This window comes from Corvus hawaiiensis, chromosome 24 (genome assembly GCF_020740725.1).
Source record: "Corvus hawaiiensis isolate bCorHaw1 chromosome 24, bCorHaw1.pri.cur, whole genome shotgun sequence".
Taxonomy (NCBI): Eukaryota; Metazoa; Chordata; class Aves; order Passeriformes; family Corvidae; genus Corvus; species Corvus hawaiiensis.
Genome location: NC_063236.1, coordinates 6,078,461 through 6,095,415, shown reverse-complemented (window position 1 = coordinate 6,095,415; position 16,955 = coordinate 6,078,461). Strand labels below are relative to the sequence as shown.

Below are 16,955 nucleotides of genomic sequence, written 5' to 3'. Positions count from 1 at the left end.
GTCCTCACTGCCCAAGCAGGTGTGTGATGTGCATCAGCCAAGGGCAGCTTTGAATAGCTTCAAAATACGTCACAGAATATTCCCATCTCCGTGCTTTATGCCAAAATGTTTTTCCATCTTCTATTTCCCTCCCCCCCCCGGATTTATCAGTTAAAAAGACAACCGAATAAAACCCAAATATTATTTTGTTCTGATTTCAGAAAAAAACCCCAAGAATTCAAAATCCCCACCCTCATGTAACAACAGAAGGCAACTGGGGACACATCAGTTGCAAACTGAGCTTGGGACTCTCCCCTGCTAGGGAGAGGGCAGGTTCAGGTTGGGTGTTAGGGAGAATTTCTTCCCTGAAAGGGTGGTGAGGCACTGACACAGGCTGCCCAGCGAGGTGGTGGAGTCACCATCCCTGGAGCTGTTCAAGAAACAACTACACATGGCAATTCATGATACAGTTTAGTGGGCACAGTGGGATTCGATCAGAGGTTGGACTCAATGACCTTGGAGCTCTTTTCCAACCTTAGTAATATTCCATGGTTCTACTTTAAGGCTGGTGAGAAGGTGTTGGCTGAAGGTGGAGAGGAAAGCAAGCTACGGAACGCTGTTAGCCGACCATGCACCAAGCCACCAAGGTGTCTTCAGCAAGAAGAGCTTCATGGTGCATGTTTGGAGCAAGCCCAGCCCTGCCCACAAAGGATGCACAGCCAGGACAGAGGCTCCGTTTATTTCGGGGTAGTTCTACCAGCGCTGCGTCTCACGGGGTGAACATTTGAGTGCAGCCGAAAGGCAAACCGTGCTCCCGGCGCTTGCCAGCTGCAGTTCCTCTGCACAGCTTGCTCTTCTGCTTCAGGATCTTGCACCTCTCAAAAGCCAAAGCTTCTTTCTATGGGTGAAATCTGCCTCGAGCCGGCAGCAGTGGCCACCTCGAGCACCCACCACACCACCACACCTTGCTCATCCCCAGGGTCCAAAGCCACCGTCCCCGTGGGTTCACTCAGCTGTACTCATCCTGAGGGACGTTTGTGCTGCTGCTCTGTGGCCTGGCAGCATCAGGAGAGGTTTTGGTGAAGGTGTCCCCCGAGGCTGGTGCAGGAGAGGTCAGAGCAGAGAGCCAGAAGCCCGGTGGGAGCCCTGCACTAGCGGCCTTCCCCCTCTGGCAGCTGGGAAGCGTAGAGAGCTAGTGTGTGATGGAGGAACTGGTACTGCTCGCTCGTCTGGATCATCCCACCTCTGCAAGGGAAAGGCAGGGCTTGCTGACGCTTCACCAAACACAGAACCCTGTTCCCAGCTCTCTGCTCCCAGGGCACAGATATTCCTGCTTCACCAGCCATGTCAAGATGCCTCTGAAACAGGCACCAGAGCAGCCCAAAGAGTGCAGAGGTTCAGAAGCATTGCTGGGCTGTTCAAAATGAGATTAGCAACTGATTTGGTGCTAATTTTCACCTGTGCTTCTTCAAAAGTGGCCAGATGGAGTGTTTCTGGGTTTAGTGGCTGAGCTGGAAGGGAGGAGCAGACGGCTGCCAGGTTCCCAGCCCCTTTACTCTCCCTCATGTCCTCAGGTCAGAGCTACAGCAGCTCTGACAGCAGAACCAGCCCAGCACTGGGAATTGTTTGCCATCCACACATCTGTATCCTCCAGCAACCCTTCTGGTTTCCATCAGAAATAGTCGCCTTGGGATGCCCATCCCCATGTCTCTGCCACATCTCTCCCACACCCCTCCTCCCAGGCCTCCAAGGAGCCACGTGCTCTGAGTACCCACCTGTCTATGCGGAGACGGCACACGATTCCAAGGATATCCACCTCCCCTTTGTCCTTCAGCTGCTGGCACCCGATCCTGGTGGCGATGAAGCAGCCGGTGCGGCCAATGCCTGCGCTGCAGGACAGACACAGCTGTGCTGAGCACCGACAGCATCCACTGCCCACACCTGCATCTTGCTGAGCTGGATGCACTCCTGGATTGGTTTGCTGCTGTGATTTCTTCCTAGAGGGATGAGGGGGTCCTGGCCCCAGCTGCCAGACCAAGCTTCTCAGCCAGGCACCAAAAGCCGTGGGCTGGGGTCACTCTGCCATGGCAAGGAGTTCTTGCCGTGTTGCACAGCAGCTGAAGCTGCTCTGGAAGCACAACACCAGTCTGTGCCCCGTCCTTGTGCAGTGCAGGGGGCTCTGCAGCCCCTTCCCCTCCCAGCTGGGCTCTAACCCCAGCACCCGTGCTTTGCACTCAGCCTGCAGCAGTGCATGCTGAGCGTGTTCCACAGGGACAACTGGGTGCTCTGCTCCACTGTCCCCAAATTCACTTAGCAAGGAGAGGAAACAGGCAGAGGCCACATCCTGCAGGAGGGCTGTCCTGAAACATGGCTCCACATCCAAGCCACAGGCCATGCTTGGTGACACAGAGAGCAGGAATCACAGAATTACAGAATGGGTCAAGTTCGAAGGGACCGGCCTTGTGATGCCATGATTTTTTGCCTTTTCTTTTTATATACCTCTTATGTATTCCCAGTATTCTTAGCATACATACTTGTAATACTTTAAGCCTGATATCTTAACATAGTCCTGGTATTCTGCTAAGCGAGAAGACCAAACATCCTAAAGGCCTCACAGCTGGAGGCCGAAAAGCCTTACGCTATCTTGAGAAAGCAAGGCCCCTCTAGAAGATATCCTGTAAACTAGGATTAAGCCCATCTGGGAGGAAATACTTTAGAATAAGGAGATGTCACACCATTCATTTAAGCTCCTCATTGGGGAATCTTGGTCAGATATGCTAATTTATAAGGTGTAGAAGATTATATATGTGATATACCGTGTGTGTGCATTTTGGTGTATTCCACCTTCACAAACTGTTGCACCATAAGGATCCTTATTAAATACCGAAGTAAGAACCCTTTCATCCCTTAACTGTGTCTGGCTCATAGTTCTAGGACCAGGGAAAAGGCATCACATGGGGTCATCTGGTTCCATCTCCCTGCTCAAGCAAGGATCTTCCAGAGCCAGACCTGTGGGTGTACAGTGGGGCTGGTGGCTGGGTCCCAAATGCAGACCTCTCCTGCTCCCACCCAGCTGCCCATGGACGCAGGTGCAGGATCTGCCACCATCCTGCTGCCAGGACAGGAGCTGCTGGTTGACAGCTCTGCTGTGGGGTGGCTGTGCCCCAGGATTTCTGCACCACAGCAGGACTCGTGCATGAGGACTCACGTGGGATTTTCCCCTCAGGCATTTGCAGCCTGACCCCGAGGTGAAGCACAGATGGGGCTCAGGTGAGGTGCAAGCCCTTACCTGCAGTGCACCACGATGGGCCCTGGGCTGGCTGCAGTCTGCAGAGTCTCCTCCACCTTGGACACCAGGTGCAGCAGGGGCTTGGCTGACTCAGGTGTTTGCTGGTCCGGCCAGGAAGGGAAGAGGATGTGTTTGACCTTGCGGCGTTCCTTTTCAAGCTTCTCCAGCACAGAACAAAGAGAAATCGGGATGTGAGAGCAGGGGCCAAATGAAACGTGGAGCGCAGCTCCAGCAGAGGCCAGGCAGCCTGTACCCATCTCTGCCACCCTCCTCCCAAATCCCTCTTTGAGCCTCTGCCAGACATGAGGGAGAGACCCATGGGCCAGAGACGATGGATGTGTCCCATCCCAGAAGACAAGAACAGATGCAGAGTGTTCCAACACTGTCACCAGCGTCCAGGCAAAGCAGGATCCTTTAGGCTGGTGTCAGCCAGAGAGTACAGACAGCCCATGGGGCAGAGCCCGACAGCACAGCACACAAACACCGGGCTGGTGGTGCTGCCCAGCTGACCCCTTCTCCTCTGTAGCCCAGGGCTGGGTCCTGCTCCCTCCCAGCCTCCCCAGGCAGGAGGGGCTCCTGAGAATCATGGACCCTGCTCTTTCCTGTCACACAGCATTGCCATCTCACTGGACATCCCAGGGGTGTCAGGGGCACTGCTGGGCCCCAGCGTGCTCCCTCTCTGACCCACCTGGATGGAGAGCTCCCGGACCACGTACTCCACAGACTCGCTCACTGCCTGCACACGGATGGTGAAGGGGCCATAGGTGCCCTCCTTCTCGGGCCAGTAGTGGACGCATTTCTGGAGAACAAGGCAGGTTTGTAGCTGTGGAGATGCTCAAGGCACCCCCTGGATGTCTGAACTGTGCTTGGGTCAGTGCTCTTGGGAGGGGGCATCACTGTGGGGGTGGTAGGAGAGCGGGGAAGGTGGATGTAGGGTGATACAGAGGGAAAGCAAGCAAGGGATGGATCCCTGTCCCTGCACCTGCTGCTCTGCACCCTCTCCCGTGCCCTGCCCTGGCTTTCAGGCCCCAGGGATGCACAGCCTTCCTCAGCCCTGGAAGCTTCCAGACGCAGCAGGACCCAGGGCACAGGGAGGCTGTTGGGAGAGAAGGGAGCAAGGACATGGACAGGAGAATTTCCAGTTCTCAGTTCCCCCAGGCAGGTGCTGTCAGCTCCATCCCGGCTGGATCCCCTGGCTGAGAGCTCCCAGCCCAGGGGAGAGCTTGGGGGGCCAGAGGGGCACTGCTGCCCACTGCTTCTGCCCCATCCCCAGGTGTTTTTATCCTATTATCCAGCTGGTAAAGCGTGCCCAGGGCACACAGCCATGTGAGGAGGAAAAGCTTTGCCAGGTAGGGCCAAGGCTGCAGCCCTGGGGCTCTCTCCTCCACTTGTGATCCATCAGGGAATCCTCTGAGACGAAAGCACACTAAGTGGGTGCACAGACCCCACGTTTGGCCTCACACAACCCTCTGCTGTCATCAGCACCCCGCTCCCCCTGTGCCCTGGCCGGGCGGTGCCTGAGCCCGGGGAGGGTCAGCGGTACCTCCTTGCGCTCCTGGAGCTCGGTGATCATGACGATGAGAGGCGCCTCCTCCTGCCACACCATCTCCCAGAAGTCGGTCACGGTGTTCAGCAAGGGTCCCTGCGTGGCAATGTACTCCCGGGGCCGCCCCGCGTAGCCCTGCCCAGCACACGGCCCGTCAGGGAGGCTGGGGGGCCTCGAGGGGAGGGGGGCCTGTCTCCAGGCCACTCCGGCCCTCATGAAGCTTTTCTGCCTCTACAGTTTAGAGGCTGAGCCACACATGCTGTTTCCTACTAAACCTGTCCCTAAAAAGCTTTTATAGATCTGCTGAGGAACCCCCCGGCTTCCCCCCCATCCCGCTGGTCCCCTCACCCAGGAGCAAGTCCTTGAAGCTGGCCTTGTACACCCAAGTGCCTGCAAGCATCCCCAGGCTATCAGTGTGACAAGAGCCAGCGTGATGGATGCCTTGGCGAGGCAAAGCTCACACAGGGAGCTGCACTCCTCACTGTGGGTGTTTCCACAAGGACAAGCAGGAATCCCCGTTTCACAGCTCCAAGCATCTTCTGTCTCCAATCACTTCCTGTCCTAGTATAAAACTGCTAAAGGTATCAAAAATCCAGGCCTTCCCAGCAGTCCTGCTAATGGTTTGGTCTCACAAGAAGTCGCACTGGCCCAGCTAAGGGACAGGAATGTTCTCAGGAACATTTTGCAGAGCCCTATTTTCAGGCCTCAGGATCATTTTTTTCCTAGGAAACATGATTTTCCATTCAGGAGACCTGGAGGTGTCAACCCTGGGAATTCCACCTTCTCCCCACCACCCCATGCTCAAAAACACTTCATGGAACACCAGCAGCAGGAAGAGCATCAGTCCCAGGTGGGGCTGATCAAAGGCCTGCAGAGCCCTCCCAGATTCCTGTGCCTCCCAGGCATGCCCAGGCAGGCTGGGTTGCTGATTTTTCTGATGTGCCCACAAATTCCTGCACTGCTACACCCTTGGAGAGGTAAGGGGAAGGAAGGGGTCAGGAAATGTCAGCTGCACACAGGGGTGTGTGGGCACAGGTGTGCTCAGGTGTGTGTGCCAGGGGGACGGGCAGCACAGTCAGCACTCATGTGAGACAGAGGGGATGCCAGGCACAGCCTGGGCTGTAGGGACAGAGTGCCAGTGTCAGCTGGCATGCAGCTGCACGCTGCCAGGCTGCCTCGGGAAGGCACAGTTCCTCTGCTGCCCGTGGTCACACTGCCCTCGGACCAGACAAGCCTCCCAGCAGCTTTGGGCACAGTGCTCCTGTCCCAAAACTGCTCTGACCCTCCCTGCGGGGTGCTGGGTGCTGCTGTCTCAGTGGATCTCAGCCACAAGCACCATCAGAAAAGAAATGCTCCTCAGTGCCCTCCAGCTCCAACCCACACCCTCCGAGCACCTCCCAGGGGTTTGTCTGCCACCCCAGACAGCATTTTCTGTGGGCTGCTTTCCCAAGCCCTGCTTTCCCTCACTGCCAAGCACTCACAGCAGCCACGGCCCCACCTCTGCTTCCCAGTGCCCTGGCCAGCCCCAAGGGAAGGGTGCTGAAGATTAATTGCTCAGAAAGAAGCCTGCCCACCAGGCAAAGCTGGCACCTGGCTGACACGAGATCCTGTCGTGGGAGAGACTGCAGCCTGGAAGGTTGGCACAGGGATGGATATCAAAATCAGGCTGTCTCAGTAACACCCTAGGGTCTGGGGACTTCTCAGTCGCTGGAAAGGGACCCCACTGGGTGCCAAAAATAAGCCACACCCCACCTTCATTAGCTCCCCTCCTGGGAAATTGCCACAAGCTCCCTGAGCAGAGAGGAAATCCCAGGATGTGTGAGGTTTGAGGATCTCTGAGCTGCCATAATCTGCTGACACAGCTTGCCTCCCATGGCTTTTCCAGACCATGGGCTAGTGTGTGAGGAGGAGATGGAGCAGCCCCTGCAAGGGAGCCTCTCGGGGTGCTCCATCTGCCCAGGAGCTGAGAGCAGCTCCCTCAGGAGACTCTCCCCCCCAAAAGGAACAGCGTGTCTGCCCTGCACAGCTGGAGCCACATCTCTCCAGCCCCAAAAGGGCTGGCAAGTTAAGTCTGCTGCCCCAGGGCAGCCACAGGACACAGGAATCCCTGTTTCACAGCTCCAAACATCCTCCATCTCCAGCCACTTCTCCTAGTATAAAACTGCTAAAGGTACCAAAAATCCAGGCCTTCCCAGCAATCCTGTTATGGTTTGGTCTCACAAGAAGTCACACTGGCCCAGCTAAGGGACAGGCGACAGTGTCCAGCACGTGACGCAGTGTGGCAGCTGCAGCCCGGTGCCTTGTGAGTCCTGGGCTGCAGGCCCTGGCAGGACACTCACCGTGATGTAGTTGGCATTTATGTAGCTCTCTTCCTCCTGGTTCCTGGCCCTCCTGAGGCAGACCCGGCTCTCAGGATCTGAAAGATGTTGCAGGTATTGCCCAAGGGACTGATCCTGCCTGGAGGCTGAGTCCTCCTGCTGCATGCCATGCTCAGAGCTGCCTGCACCCTCCCTCACAGCTGCTCTTGTCCCATTCAGCCTCCCTGACCTGGCAGGGCACAGCCTGGCTGCAGCCCAAACCTGCAGGTACCGTGGTGAGCAGGTGGGATAACTCATCCCCAGTGTCCCCTCAGGACATCCCCACAGCACCTGACCAGAGCCCAGCTGAGTCCTTCCAGAACATGCTCAGCCTTTACACCCTTAAGGCCGTGCCCTGGGGACAAGTAACACCCACCCCAGGGACAGCTCCCCATGTGCCACCCCACAGCACTGTGCCCACCCCCTGGAACACGGCACCCAGCTCCTGCAGCACGGGCAGTAGGAGCAGGCATGGCAGAACCCCAGGAGTGCCCACTCCAGTGCCAGGGCTGCTCTGAGTCACCCTCACCCACAAGCAAACACAGGCAAGTGGGAGGCAAAGGGTCACAGTGGCACATACTGGGGAGAATGGTTTTGTATCTGTCCTTGAAGGCACGTCCAGGGATTTCCAGCTCCTCCGGACTCACGAAGTTGGGTGGGATTTTCTGCAGGGGGAGAAACCAGCAATAAGGAAAAGCCCCTCGCTGCCACTTGTGTCCCCTGGTGGTGGCAGACCTGGTCTCCCAGCAGGGTAGAGCTAACCCAGGGGCATCACCAGAGGTGCCAGCTCCTGGGATGAGTCCAGCTGTGGTGGGACTCCTTCCAGAGACGCAACCTTGGGAGAAGAGGGTGGCATGGGAGGGCAGGACAGGGTTTTCCAGGCACCCCAATGGGACATGTGTGCACCGAGGAGCAGGTGGTACCCGGGCACCCCTCCCCTCTGTGTGCCCACACCCCCTGCCCTCCCACTGGGGCTGTGGGGCACAGCCGGGCTCAGAGCCTGATGCTCACCCCTGTCAGTCCCACCACCGCCAGCCCCTGCCACCCTTCCTGTGAGGAGAGAGAGGGAATCACCGCACCGAAAACTCCTCCTGGAGCTGTGCCAGGCTCTGGGCGTGCTGCTGGAGCTCCTGTTTCCTCAGCACGTGGCTGGATGTCCTCAGAAACTTCAGCGTGATGTCCCGTGGTGTGCAGACAGGCTGGATGGGCTCCACGTTCCCTAGAGAGCTCATGTCCAGCACTAGTGACACATTGGAGCCCCTCCTGGAAGGCAGAGGGGTCCCTGGCTGACCTACTGCCCCGCTGGGACAGAAGGACAGCCCACCCCCCGTATCATCAGATAAAATCACCCCACACTGAGCAAAAGCCAGATAGACACCCGGCAGATGGGGAACAAGGAACTAGCTGATCATTTTGCCTTTTGGCTGGGAAGCCCCTGAAGGACGGTGTCGAGATTTGTCCTGGGCTGGGTGGGGGCCAGGGCTGCCCCCACACTCAGACCTGGCACCTGCACAGGCTGGCAGGCAGAGGGCTGGCAGGAAGGAATTTTAGGGGAGCCCTGGGGATGAGCAGTGCCATGGGTACCCCGGCCAGGGGGGAGCCACACTCACCTCTCCTGGAGGCGCACGTGCTTCTTGGCAGAGGGACTGGGCTTGTCTGGCTTGTCCATGTCTGCTGCAGCTGCCTGGGCTGCCAGGCTGCCCCTATGAACTCTGGAGCACACCAAGCAGGCTTGGACCATGCTGCAGCAGCCACGGAGCCCTCGTCCTGAAGCACAGCGGGGGGACACGGGGGGCCCTCAGCTCCTGGGAAATCATGGAGCCATCAGAGGAAAAGCAGCTGGAAAAGAAAAGGCAGATGTGAGAGGCTGGGTGGAGCCCCTGGCAGATGGTCTGCAAGCAAGGGATGGGTTTTAAGTCCTCAGTTGTCCTGGAACCAGGACCCCCAGCCCCCGTATCCAGGCAGATGGAGAGCTCCCAGCACACCCACCCTCGGGGATGCCTGCAGCACTGCAGCCCACACGGGCACCACTGGTGATGCTGGGCATGGCACCAAGGAGCACCTGCTTCCCCTGAGGGGAGGACACCCACTCTGTGTGGTGGCAGGGTGTGGTGTGGTTTGGGGGAGCCCCAGAAGCTCTTCCCCTCCATGGAAGCACATGCCCTGCGCTTCCAGCCCTTCCCCATCACATCCCCCTGCTTCGGCCTGGGGACACGATGGGAAGAATGAGAGCTGGAACGTGTGAGCACAGCAGTGTCCAGCAGGTGGCACGAGGTGGCTGTAGCCACCACACGGAGTCTGGCCATCTCCTGCTGCCCAGAGACACAGACCAGGCACCCTCAGCAGCCTCATGGCTCTGGCAAGGGAGGGATGGCCCTGGGACAGCCTCCTCCATCCTGTGGGTCTCAGCAACTGTCAAGAGGAAGCTGCTTTATCTGGGTGGTTGAGCAAGAGGCGATGGGGCAGCCGGGCTGGGGAAGGTGCCAGGCTCTCCCCATCACCAGCTACGGGTCAGCCCCTGGCAGGGCTGGGGAGGTGCAGGTGATGCTGATTCACTTCCAGGCAGAGCTCCTCATGGGGCAGGCAGCACCCTGGGATCCTGAGCCTCCTGCTCATCCCCAGCTGCCTCCATGAGGAGGAGACAGACCCACAGAGACAGGGAATGATGCAGAGTCAGAGCTCTTGGTGGGCGAAGAGTGGGATCCCAGGCAGCCCATCTGCTCAGGGAGGTCTTGTGGAGAGCCGGGGTCCACATGGTGCTGGGAACACAGCTAGGGCAGGAGCTGTTCCCCATGATTCCCTGCTGCCCGGTGGCATTTCTGGGGGTGGCAGTGCCACCACTGCCACTCACATCATCCCTATACCCCATGCAGGGTGTCCCGGTGTTCTCCAGACAGGCAGGACAAGAGCAGCTCCTTAGCAGGAGCGGCAGCATCAGGAGAGATCCTGACCAGAGACAGCCCAGCTCCCATCCCAGCAGCTGTCCCTCGCACTCCAGCCAGGAAACACCTGGGAGATGCCCTCGCCAGCAGAGGGGCCCTGGGAAGTACCTCAGCTGCCAGCACCTGCAGGGAGAGTGCTCGCATCACCTGCCCAGCATCCCAGCCCTGCCTGGGGCTGCCTGTCCACGAGCACATGCCCACCGCCCCTGGGCACCAGGGCCCGGCGCTGCCCGGCGGGGGTCTCCTCTCCAGCGGGCAGCGTGGCTGGGCTGGGCTGGGCTGGGCTGGGGGGCTGCCTACCTGCTGCCCTGTGGCGTGGGCTGGTCGGTCCCGGCACAGGCCGCAGGCACCGCGCGTGTCGGTCTGACACCACGGTTTGAAAGTGTTCAGGAAGCTGCTTATCAAAGGAGCTGCTGCTTCTGCTGCTTCCTCTCCCTCCTTCTCCCCCACCCCGGCTGCCGCCCACACACATACCGGCCACATCTCTGCAGCTCGGCTCTGCTGGGCCGCCTGCACACCCAGCCCTGCTCCCCACCGCCCCACCTTCGTCCTGCGCCTGTGGGCACGGCCTGGCCTCCCCCAAAACCCTGCAGTGTCTCCATAGGCATCTCCGATGGGGCTGGTGGGGTGTGCTTGATGCCCTCTGTGACAAGCCATGACCAGCACTGGTGCCACCCGTGGGGCACGGAGGGATGGGCAAGGCTCAGCCATGGGGGACCACTGGCAGGAGGGGTGAGGCAGGATGCTTGGCATGGTGCAGTGCTGCTGCTCTGGGGGCACCAGACCCCACCTGCCCCGCAGGGAGCCAGAATGAATCCTCCCATGCCTGCTGTCCTGCCCGTGTCCTCTCGCCCAGGCCGTGCCCAGCTGTCCCCATCCCGCTGTGGAATGTGCCAGGACTCGCTCAGTGCCTCCCACCTCAGTGCCTGCCCCTGTGCAGTGTGCTCCTTGTGCCACCCCACCGTCCCCCAACCCATGTCCATGTGGGGACACCCCTCTGCACCCACAACCATCCCTGGGTACCTCGGGGGAAGACGTGTGGGCTCCCCCTCCCCAGCAGGGCAGGGCAGGGGTGTATCTGGGGAGGAAGGTCCCTGGCTCAGGGGTCTGGCTCAGGTAGGACAGGTCTGCCCTTGGGGTACTGCACATCCTTCCTGACGCATCCCCACGGTTCTTCCTGTTTGCTCTTGCCTGGGCTCTGCACGCTTCCTTCCTCCTCAGCCCCCACCCCGCTGCGCTGCAGCAGCTCCCGCTGCTTCCCCCAGCCACACGCACCCCAAACACCTTTCCCGTGTCTGCTCCGCGGGCTCCTCCCGCTGCCCCGGGGAGCCCCGGCCAGAGCCACTCCAGCCCAGCTCACTGTGGTGACCGTGCTGTCCCTGGGCCGTGCGGTGCCCGCTCACCTCGCTGGAGAGCTGTGTCCGTGCACGCCTGTGTGTGCTTGCAGGTGTGCCAGGACATCTTCCCTGGGCAACCCTGGGAGACCCTGCCAGTGCCACCTTCTACCCAAGGGTTAGGAGATCAGAGGGCCCAAGCTCCAGAGCAAAGTGCTGGGCTTGGCCAGCAGCAGAACAGCCTTATCCTGGAGGAAAGGCCACCAGCGCCTGTGTCTGACCTGCAGATCCTGGAGTGGCCAGAGGATAGACTGACTGGGGAATTGTTCCCTGCCCTAGGTGGGATGAGCGAACACGGCTGTAAGGCCTAGAGGCAGCCCCACCACACACTGCCCTTCCTTCCCACCTGTCCCTGACGGAACTCAGGAATTGCTGGGATGACCAGCAGGACTTAACAAGGTGGCTGCATAAACTTGCTCTCAGTAGGAACCAGAGTAAACAAACAGGGTTCTGTGCTGCAGTAGCAGGCTGTCAGACATGCAGAAGTGTCCTGAGGCTGGGACTGTATCTGCCCTCTAAGTGCAGAGGGCACCTGTCCCATCTGGGTGTCTTTGAGCTTAAGGGATTCCTGAGGATGCAGCCAAGATGCAAACCCCTGGAGCTGCTTTTCCTGCCTTTTGCTGATCTGATCTTGCTGCCTCCTCACTGCCCTGTTCCTCTGCCACTGGTGGACAAGCGGGGGACAAGCTCAGTGTGGCATTGGGGCAGATGCCACAGGGCCGCCAGCACATGGAAGTCACTGGGAATGTGTCAGTGACACCTGTGCGCCCACACTCCCTCCCAACATCCCCACCTGTGACAGGGAGGGTGGAGACAGCTGGACCCTCACAGACCTCATAGGGTCCAGGGAACAGCCACAAATCTGCCAGCACCCCAGAGGAGCAGAGCAATGGGGCTGTGACAGCGGGGCTGTGACAGCGGGGCTGTCCAGGGTCCCTCGCTGGACCCGGGAGGCACCACAGCACATCCTGATCCTCTGCACAGAGCACAGTGAGCAGGAGACCCGGGACAGCACAGGCCTTTGGGAGCTGGGTTTAGGCTGGTTTTACCCAAAGGGAATGGGAACCTTTTACCAACACATGATTTTCTGCAAGACGCAAACTCCAGCCGCAAAAGGGGTATGGAACAAAGGCTTTTGTGGAGGCCAGGAGCTCCCTGTGCACTGCTTGTCTCAGTGATCTGTGGCCCAGTGTGATTTAAGAGATTTGATGGGCATTTCAAAGGATTTCAGCAGTAAATCCCTTCTTCCTCCTGCCAGTTTCCGCCTTGGTCATGAACTGCCCCTGGATGCTTCAGGAAAGATGCTGATGCACTTCCTTTCCAAAATGGCTTATTTGGTTCCACTCGAATTTGGTCATGACAATGGACCACGCTCAGGGTAAAAAGAGGAAACTGAGATGCTGGGATGCAGCGTATCCTCTGCCTCTGAAGCATCACAACACCAAGGTACTCATGCTCAGGGATGTCCCCAGAAAAGCCCTGCAGCACTTTCCCTGTGCTGCTCACAGACCTCCCTGTGCTGCTGGCTTGGCTCTACCAGTCATGCACGTGCCTGTGCAGGACACCCAGGATACAGCCTCTGGAAACCACACCTGGCCCCCTTTGGCTTTTCCTTATGCAGAAAACTCCAATGGCGACTGAGGGGCCTGTCCTGGCCATGGCAACTCACCCAGGATAGAAGGAACGCAGGAGGGAAGTAGGGATGTAGTCCAGAGATGTGCCATGGCCCAGGCTCCTAGGAGCAGAAAAGTCTGCACTGCTGAGATGTCCTGACCCTTAGCTGCCTCTGACGGTGCACAGCTGGACCTCACTGTGCTCCCACCTGCCAGCATGGCTGCTCTTCCTCCCTTCTGCCGAAGCACCAGCATGCTGAGGAGGTGCATTTGAAGGGAGAGCATGGGAGGGGACACAGACCTGTGGAGACCCCCAGCACGAAAATGAAGGTACTGGTGGAAAACAAGGCATGAGCTGGTAGAGACAGACTGGATATGAGAGAGACCAGAAGCAGATGGAGCCAGAACACACTGCTTGACCCAGGGCATTTTTCAGCTCTCAGTGCCACTGGGGCAGCAAGCTTTCCCCTGTACCTTGCTGCACCCACCTACGTCTGCTGCCCTCCTGGGAATGACACCTGCCCCCTCCTGCCTCCCCGCTGGGGCACACAGCAGGTGCACACCCACACGTGCAGAGCAAACATCCCTGGTCACTCATCGGTGCCCATCCGTGCGGGCGTGCACAGACCTCGGGCAGTGAAGTCCAGACATGCCCTCCCTCCCTCCCCCCAAATGCACTTTAGGGCACATCACTTCCGGCCACCTCTGAGCCCCTGCTTGGAACATGATGCTGCCAGCTGGCTGCTCCTGAGGGACACCAGCTGGGTTTGCAGAAGGGTGCAGTGGGGAGCAAAGAGCTGGGAGATGCTCTGGCCATGGACTGTGCCTTTCGTGTGCAGCCATGCTTGTCCTGTGTCACATCACCAGGTCTGCACCAGCTGCACCAGGCTGGCCCAGGGAGCAGAGAGGGAGCTGCTGGGGCCTACAAGCAGGGACTGCTGGGGCCAGGGAGGACCTGGCTTTGAGGACAGACGGTGTCCAGTCTGGGGGCAGATCCCAAGCCAGGGTCAGTGTGCTGTAAGGACAGGACCAGGACGCCGGGACAGCCATTGCAATCTGGTGTCAGCAAAGAGGAACCTGACAGTCTCCAGAGGGTGAAACCCAGGAGGGGGTGGGAGGAAGCAACACTGAAGGAAATGGCTCTGGGCAGGGGGTCCCATAGGGTCACTGCTGTGCCACTCACCTTCCTGCCTCCCTCCCCTGGTGGGGAAGGACTGGTGAGGTCCCAGAACAAGAACATCCCTTGTCCCCCAGCACTCCTTGCTGCTCTGACCTTGGTAGCAATGGGGTGTCAGGGGTGATGATGATGCCCAGAGTGGTGCTGGGAGGGTTGGCGACGGAGGGATGGACATGGAGGGAAGAGTCCCAGCTGTTACCACAGCAGCCATTCAGCCTGGCCCAACCAGGGATGTGCCAGACATGGGATCCCCTGTGTCCTCTGTCCGTGGACATCTGTGCATTAGGATTATCTGTTGGAATGTAAGGACTAGAGAGCTCTGTGACAGAGTCTCAGGGGCCTTGAAGGGTCTGTATAGCTGTGGGTTTACTTCCTGCAAGACATGGGGACCCTATGGAGTAGTTGCCCTGGGGAGGAAGATCTGGATTTATCCCTGACTGGTACTTGCTGTTTGTTCACTTGCATTTTAAAACTCCACTTCCATGGGGTCATCTCGCACCTCTGGCCATGATTTCACAGCCAGTTCCCTTGGTGCAAGGAGCACCTTCCAGCCCCAGACTGGGACCTGTTTTCCCACTAACAACCAGCCAATCTTTATGCCCATTTCTGCCCCCCCCAGCCCCCTGAGCACGGGGTTCCTCATGCAGCCTCCCTGCCCTGATACACACACCCCAGCACCTCTCCTCACCCCCTCCAGACAGGAGGTAGCCCCAAAGTCACCTCAGCCTAGGCAGGCACTGAGCTGGCACCCAAAGCACAGGCGCTTCCCAGTGGTCTCGCTCCCCAGGATTGCCTACCACACCACGGCTTGGTCCCATCAGGCCCCTTCACCTCTGGGTCCGGCACTCAGGAAGGGCTGGTCCTGCTTCCGTTGACACGACTGGGAGTCAGGATGTCCTGCAGGCTTTTGGAAATTAGCCCATCTCCTCCACTGCCGAAACATCGCTCGCAGGCTTGAAGGTGAAGCAGCTGCCTCGGGACCGAGCAGACGCTGTGCGAACTGGCCGATCGGCTGCCGGCGGGGCAGAGGAGGACGGTGCGGTCATCCCGAGCATCCCGCGGAGCCGGCCTGGGGCAGCGAACAGCCGAGGTGGGGCACCTTACCTGGGGGGCCCGAGCCACCCGCCCGCCGGCCTGGGGACAGCCCGGAGCCGGGAGCGGAGGGAAGCAGCTCCGCGGATTGCTGTTCCGGGGAGCAGCGGCTCGCTATTCCAGCGTCCTCCACGGGAGCGCGTTCCCAAGGACAGCCCCGGCAGAGCATCCTCCCGGGCTGGCGGGGCTGCGGGAGCTCAGAGCCCGCAGCGCAGCGCTGCCGGCCAGCCTGGACGCTCGGGCATCCCGCCGGGATGGAGCTGACCTGGGCAGCCACTCGGAGGCAGTGGTTGTGTGACCTTTCTCCCGTGGCCGGTGACGGTCTGTGCAGAGTTTGCTCCTGCTGTGGCTTGAGCTGGGAGCAATGAAGCAATTGCTGGTTCATTTTGGCAAGGTATTGCCGCTGATCCTGCTAGCCCCTGTGCTTCTGCCCTCTCCTCAAGGAGAACCAGAGGAAGAGTTCAGGACCTGGATTTCCTGCTTAACTGCTGGGTTGTTTTCTTCTTTGAATCGCTCGGTTTGTTCAGCCTAGAGAAGAGGAGTCTGACAGGAGATCTCACTGAGCTCTTCAGCATCCTTATGAGGGGCAGTGGAGGGGCAGCTCCAGTCTCTGCTCTCTGTGACCAGGACTAGCAGGAACAGCTGGATCCGTGTCAGGGGAGGTATAAATTAGAAAGGAAAAAGTTTTTCACCCAAAGGGTGGCTGAGCACTGAAACGGGCTCCCCTGGGAAGTGATCACAGCTCCAAACCCGTCTGAGCTCAAGGAGCACTTGGACAAAGCTCTCAGGCACAGGGTGGGATTGTTGGGGTGTCTGTGCGGGGCCAGGAGTTGGACTTGATAACCCTGATGGATCCTTTCCAACTCAGCATATTCTGTGGTTCCATGACTGCTGAGTAGAACCACTTTTGGTTTCTGGAATTAGATACCCTCCTGTATCTCCTGCAAACAAGCTGAGCTTTCGTCCAAATTTGCCAGCAGAAGGGCAGAGCAGGTGAACCACCAGCACTGCTGGGCTGGGCTAACAGTGACGCAGAGCTGGTGATGCTGTGGACTACAGAAGGCGCCTTGGCACAGGAACAGCTCCCCTGGGAAAGGTGATCTCCCAGACTGAAAGTGCTTGGTTTGTTCCTCTCCTCATGTGGGAAGAAGCTCCCCCCGTTCATTCTGCAGTGGAGTAATTGCATGGAGGACTGTTCCTAAGCCAGGAGTATAGAACAATGAAATGACAGAAACACTAAGGTTGAAAAATCCCTCTAAGATCATCAAGTCCAGCCATTAACTGAGCACTGCCACATTCACTAAATCATGTCCCCAGGGGGTGAGGGTAAAGGGGATCTAAGCCAACACGTGGGACCAGACCTCCAAGTGCTGAGACTTTGACAATCTAGCCAACAAATGCCACTGGAGAAGCCACAGAGGGACGGCAAGAGCCACAGAATGACTTGGTCACCATGACAGACTGCTGGGGACACAGCCCCAGCACCTGTGGCAGCACCCGTCTCATCCACGTGTCACTTGGGCTTTTTCTGTGCTTCCCTGGATGCCTCCAAGAGAGCTGTGCTTT

General features: G+C 58.7%; 1 protein-coding gene across 6 annotated transcripts; it reads right to left on the bottom strand.

Annotated features, from left to right (window-relative positions):
* Positions 1-699: 699 nt before the first annotated feature.
* PTPN7 (protein tyrosine phosphatase non-receptor type 7) lies at positions 700-15,532 on the bottom strand. 6 transcript variants are annotated; one of them, XM_048327834.1, is made up of 11 exons: positions 15,129-15,532; positions 13,177-13,242; positions 8,782-9,010; positions 8,251-8,434; positions 7,752-7,836; positions 7,154-7,230; positions 4,812-4,949; positions 3,957-4,067; positions 3,269-3,426; positions 1,755-1,868; positions 700-1,224 (listed from the first exon to the last, which is right to left on the bottom strand). In XM_048327834.1, exons 3-11 carry the CDS (start codon positions 8,910-8,912, stop codon positions 1,131-1,133), a joined length of 1,092 nt encoding a protein of 363 aa, XP_048183791.1. In that variant the 5' UTR covers positions 8,913-9,010; positions 13,177-13,242; positions 15,129-15,532; the 3' UTR covers positions 700-1,130. The 6 variants fall into 6 exon arrangements, with proteins under 6 accessions (XP_048183791.1, XP_048183789.1, XP_048183792.1 ...); XM_048327832.1 differs by lacking the exon at positions 13,177-13,242 and having other exon boundaries at positions 15,129-15,309; positions 15,402-15,532; XM_048327835.1 differs by lacking the exon at positions 13,177-13,242 and having other exon boundaries at positions 15,095-15,532.
* Between the last annotated feature and the right edge of the window lie 1,423 nt (positions 15,533-16,955).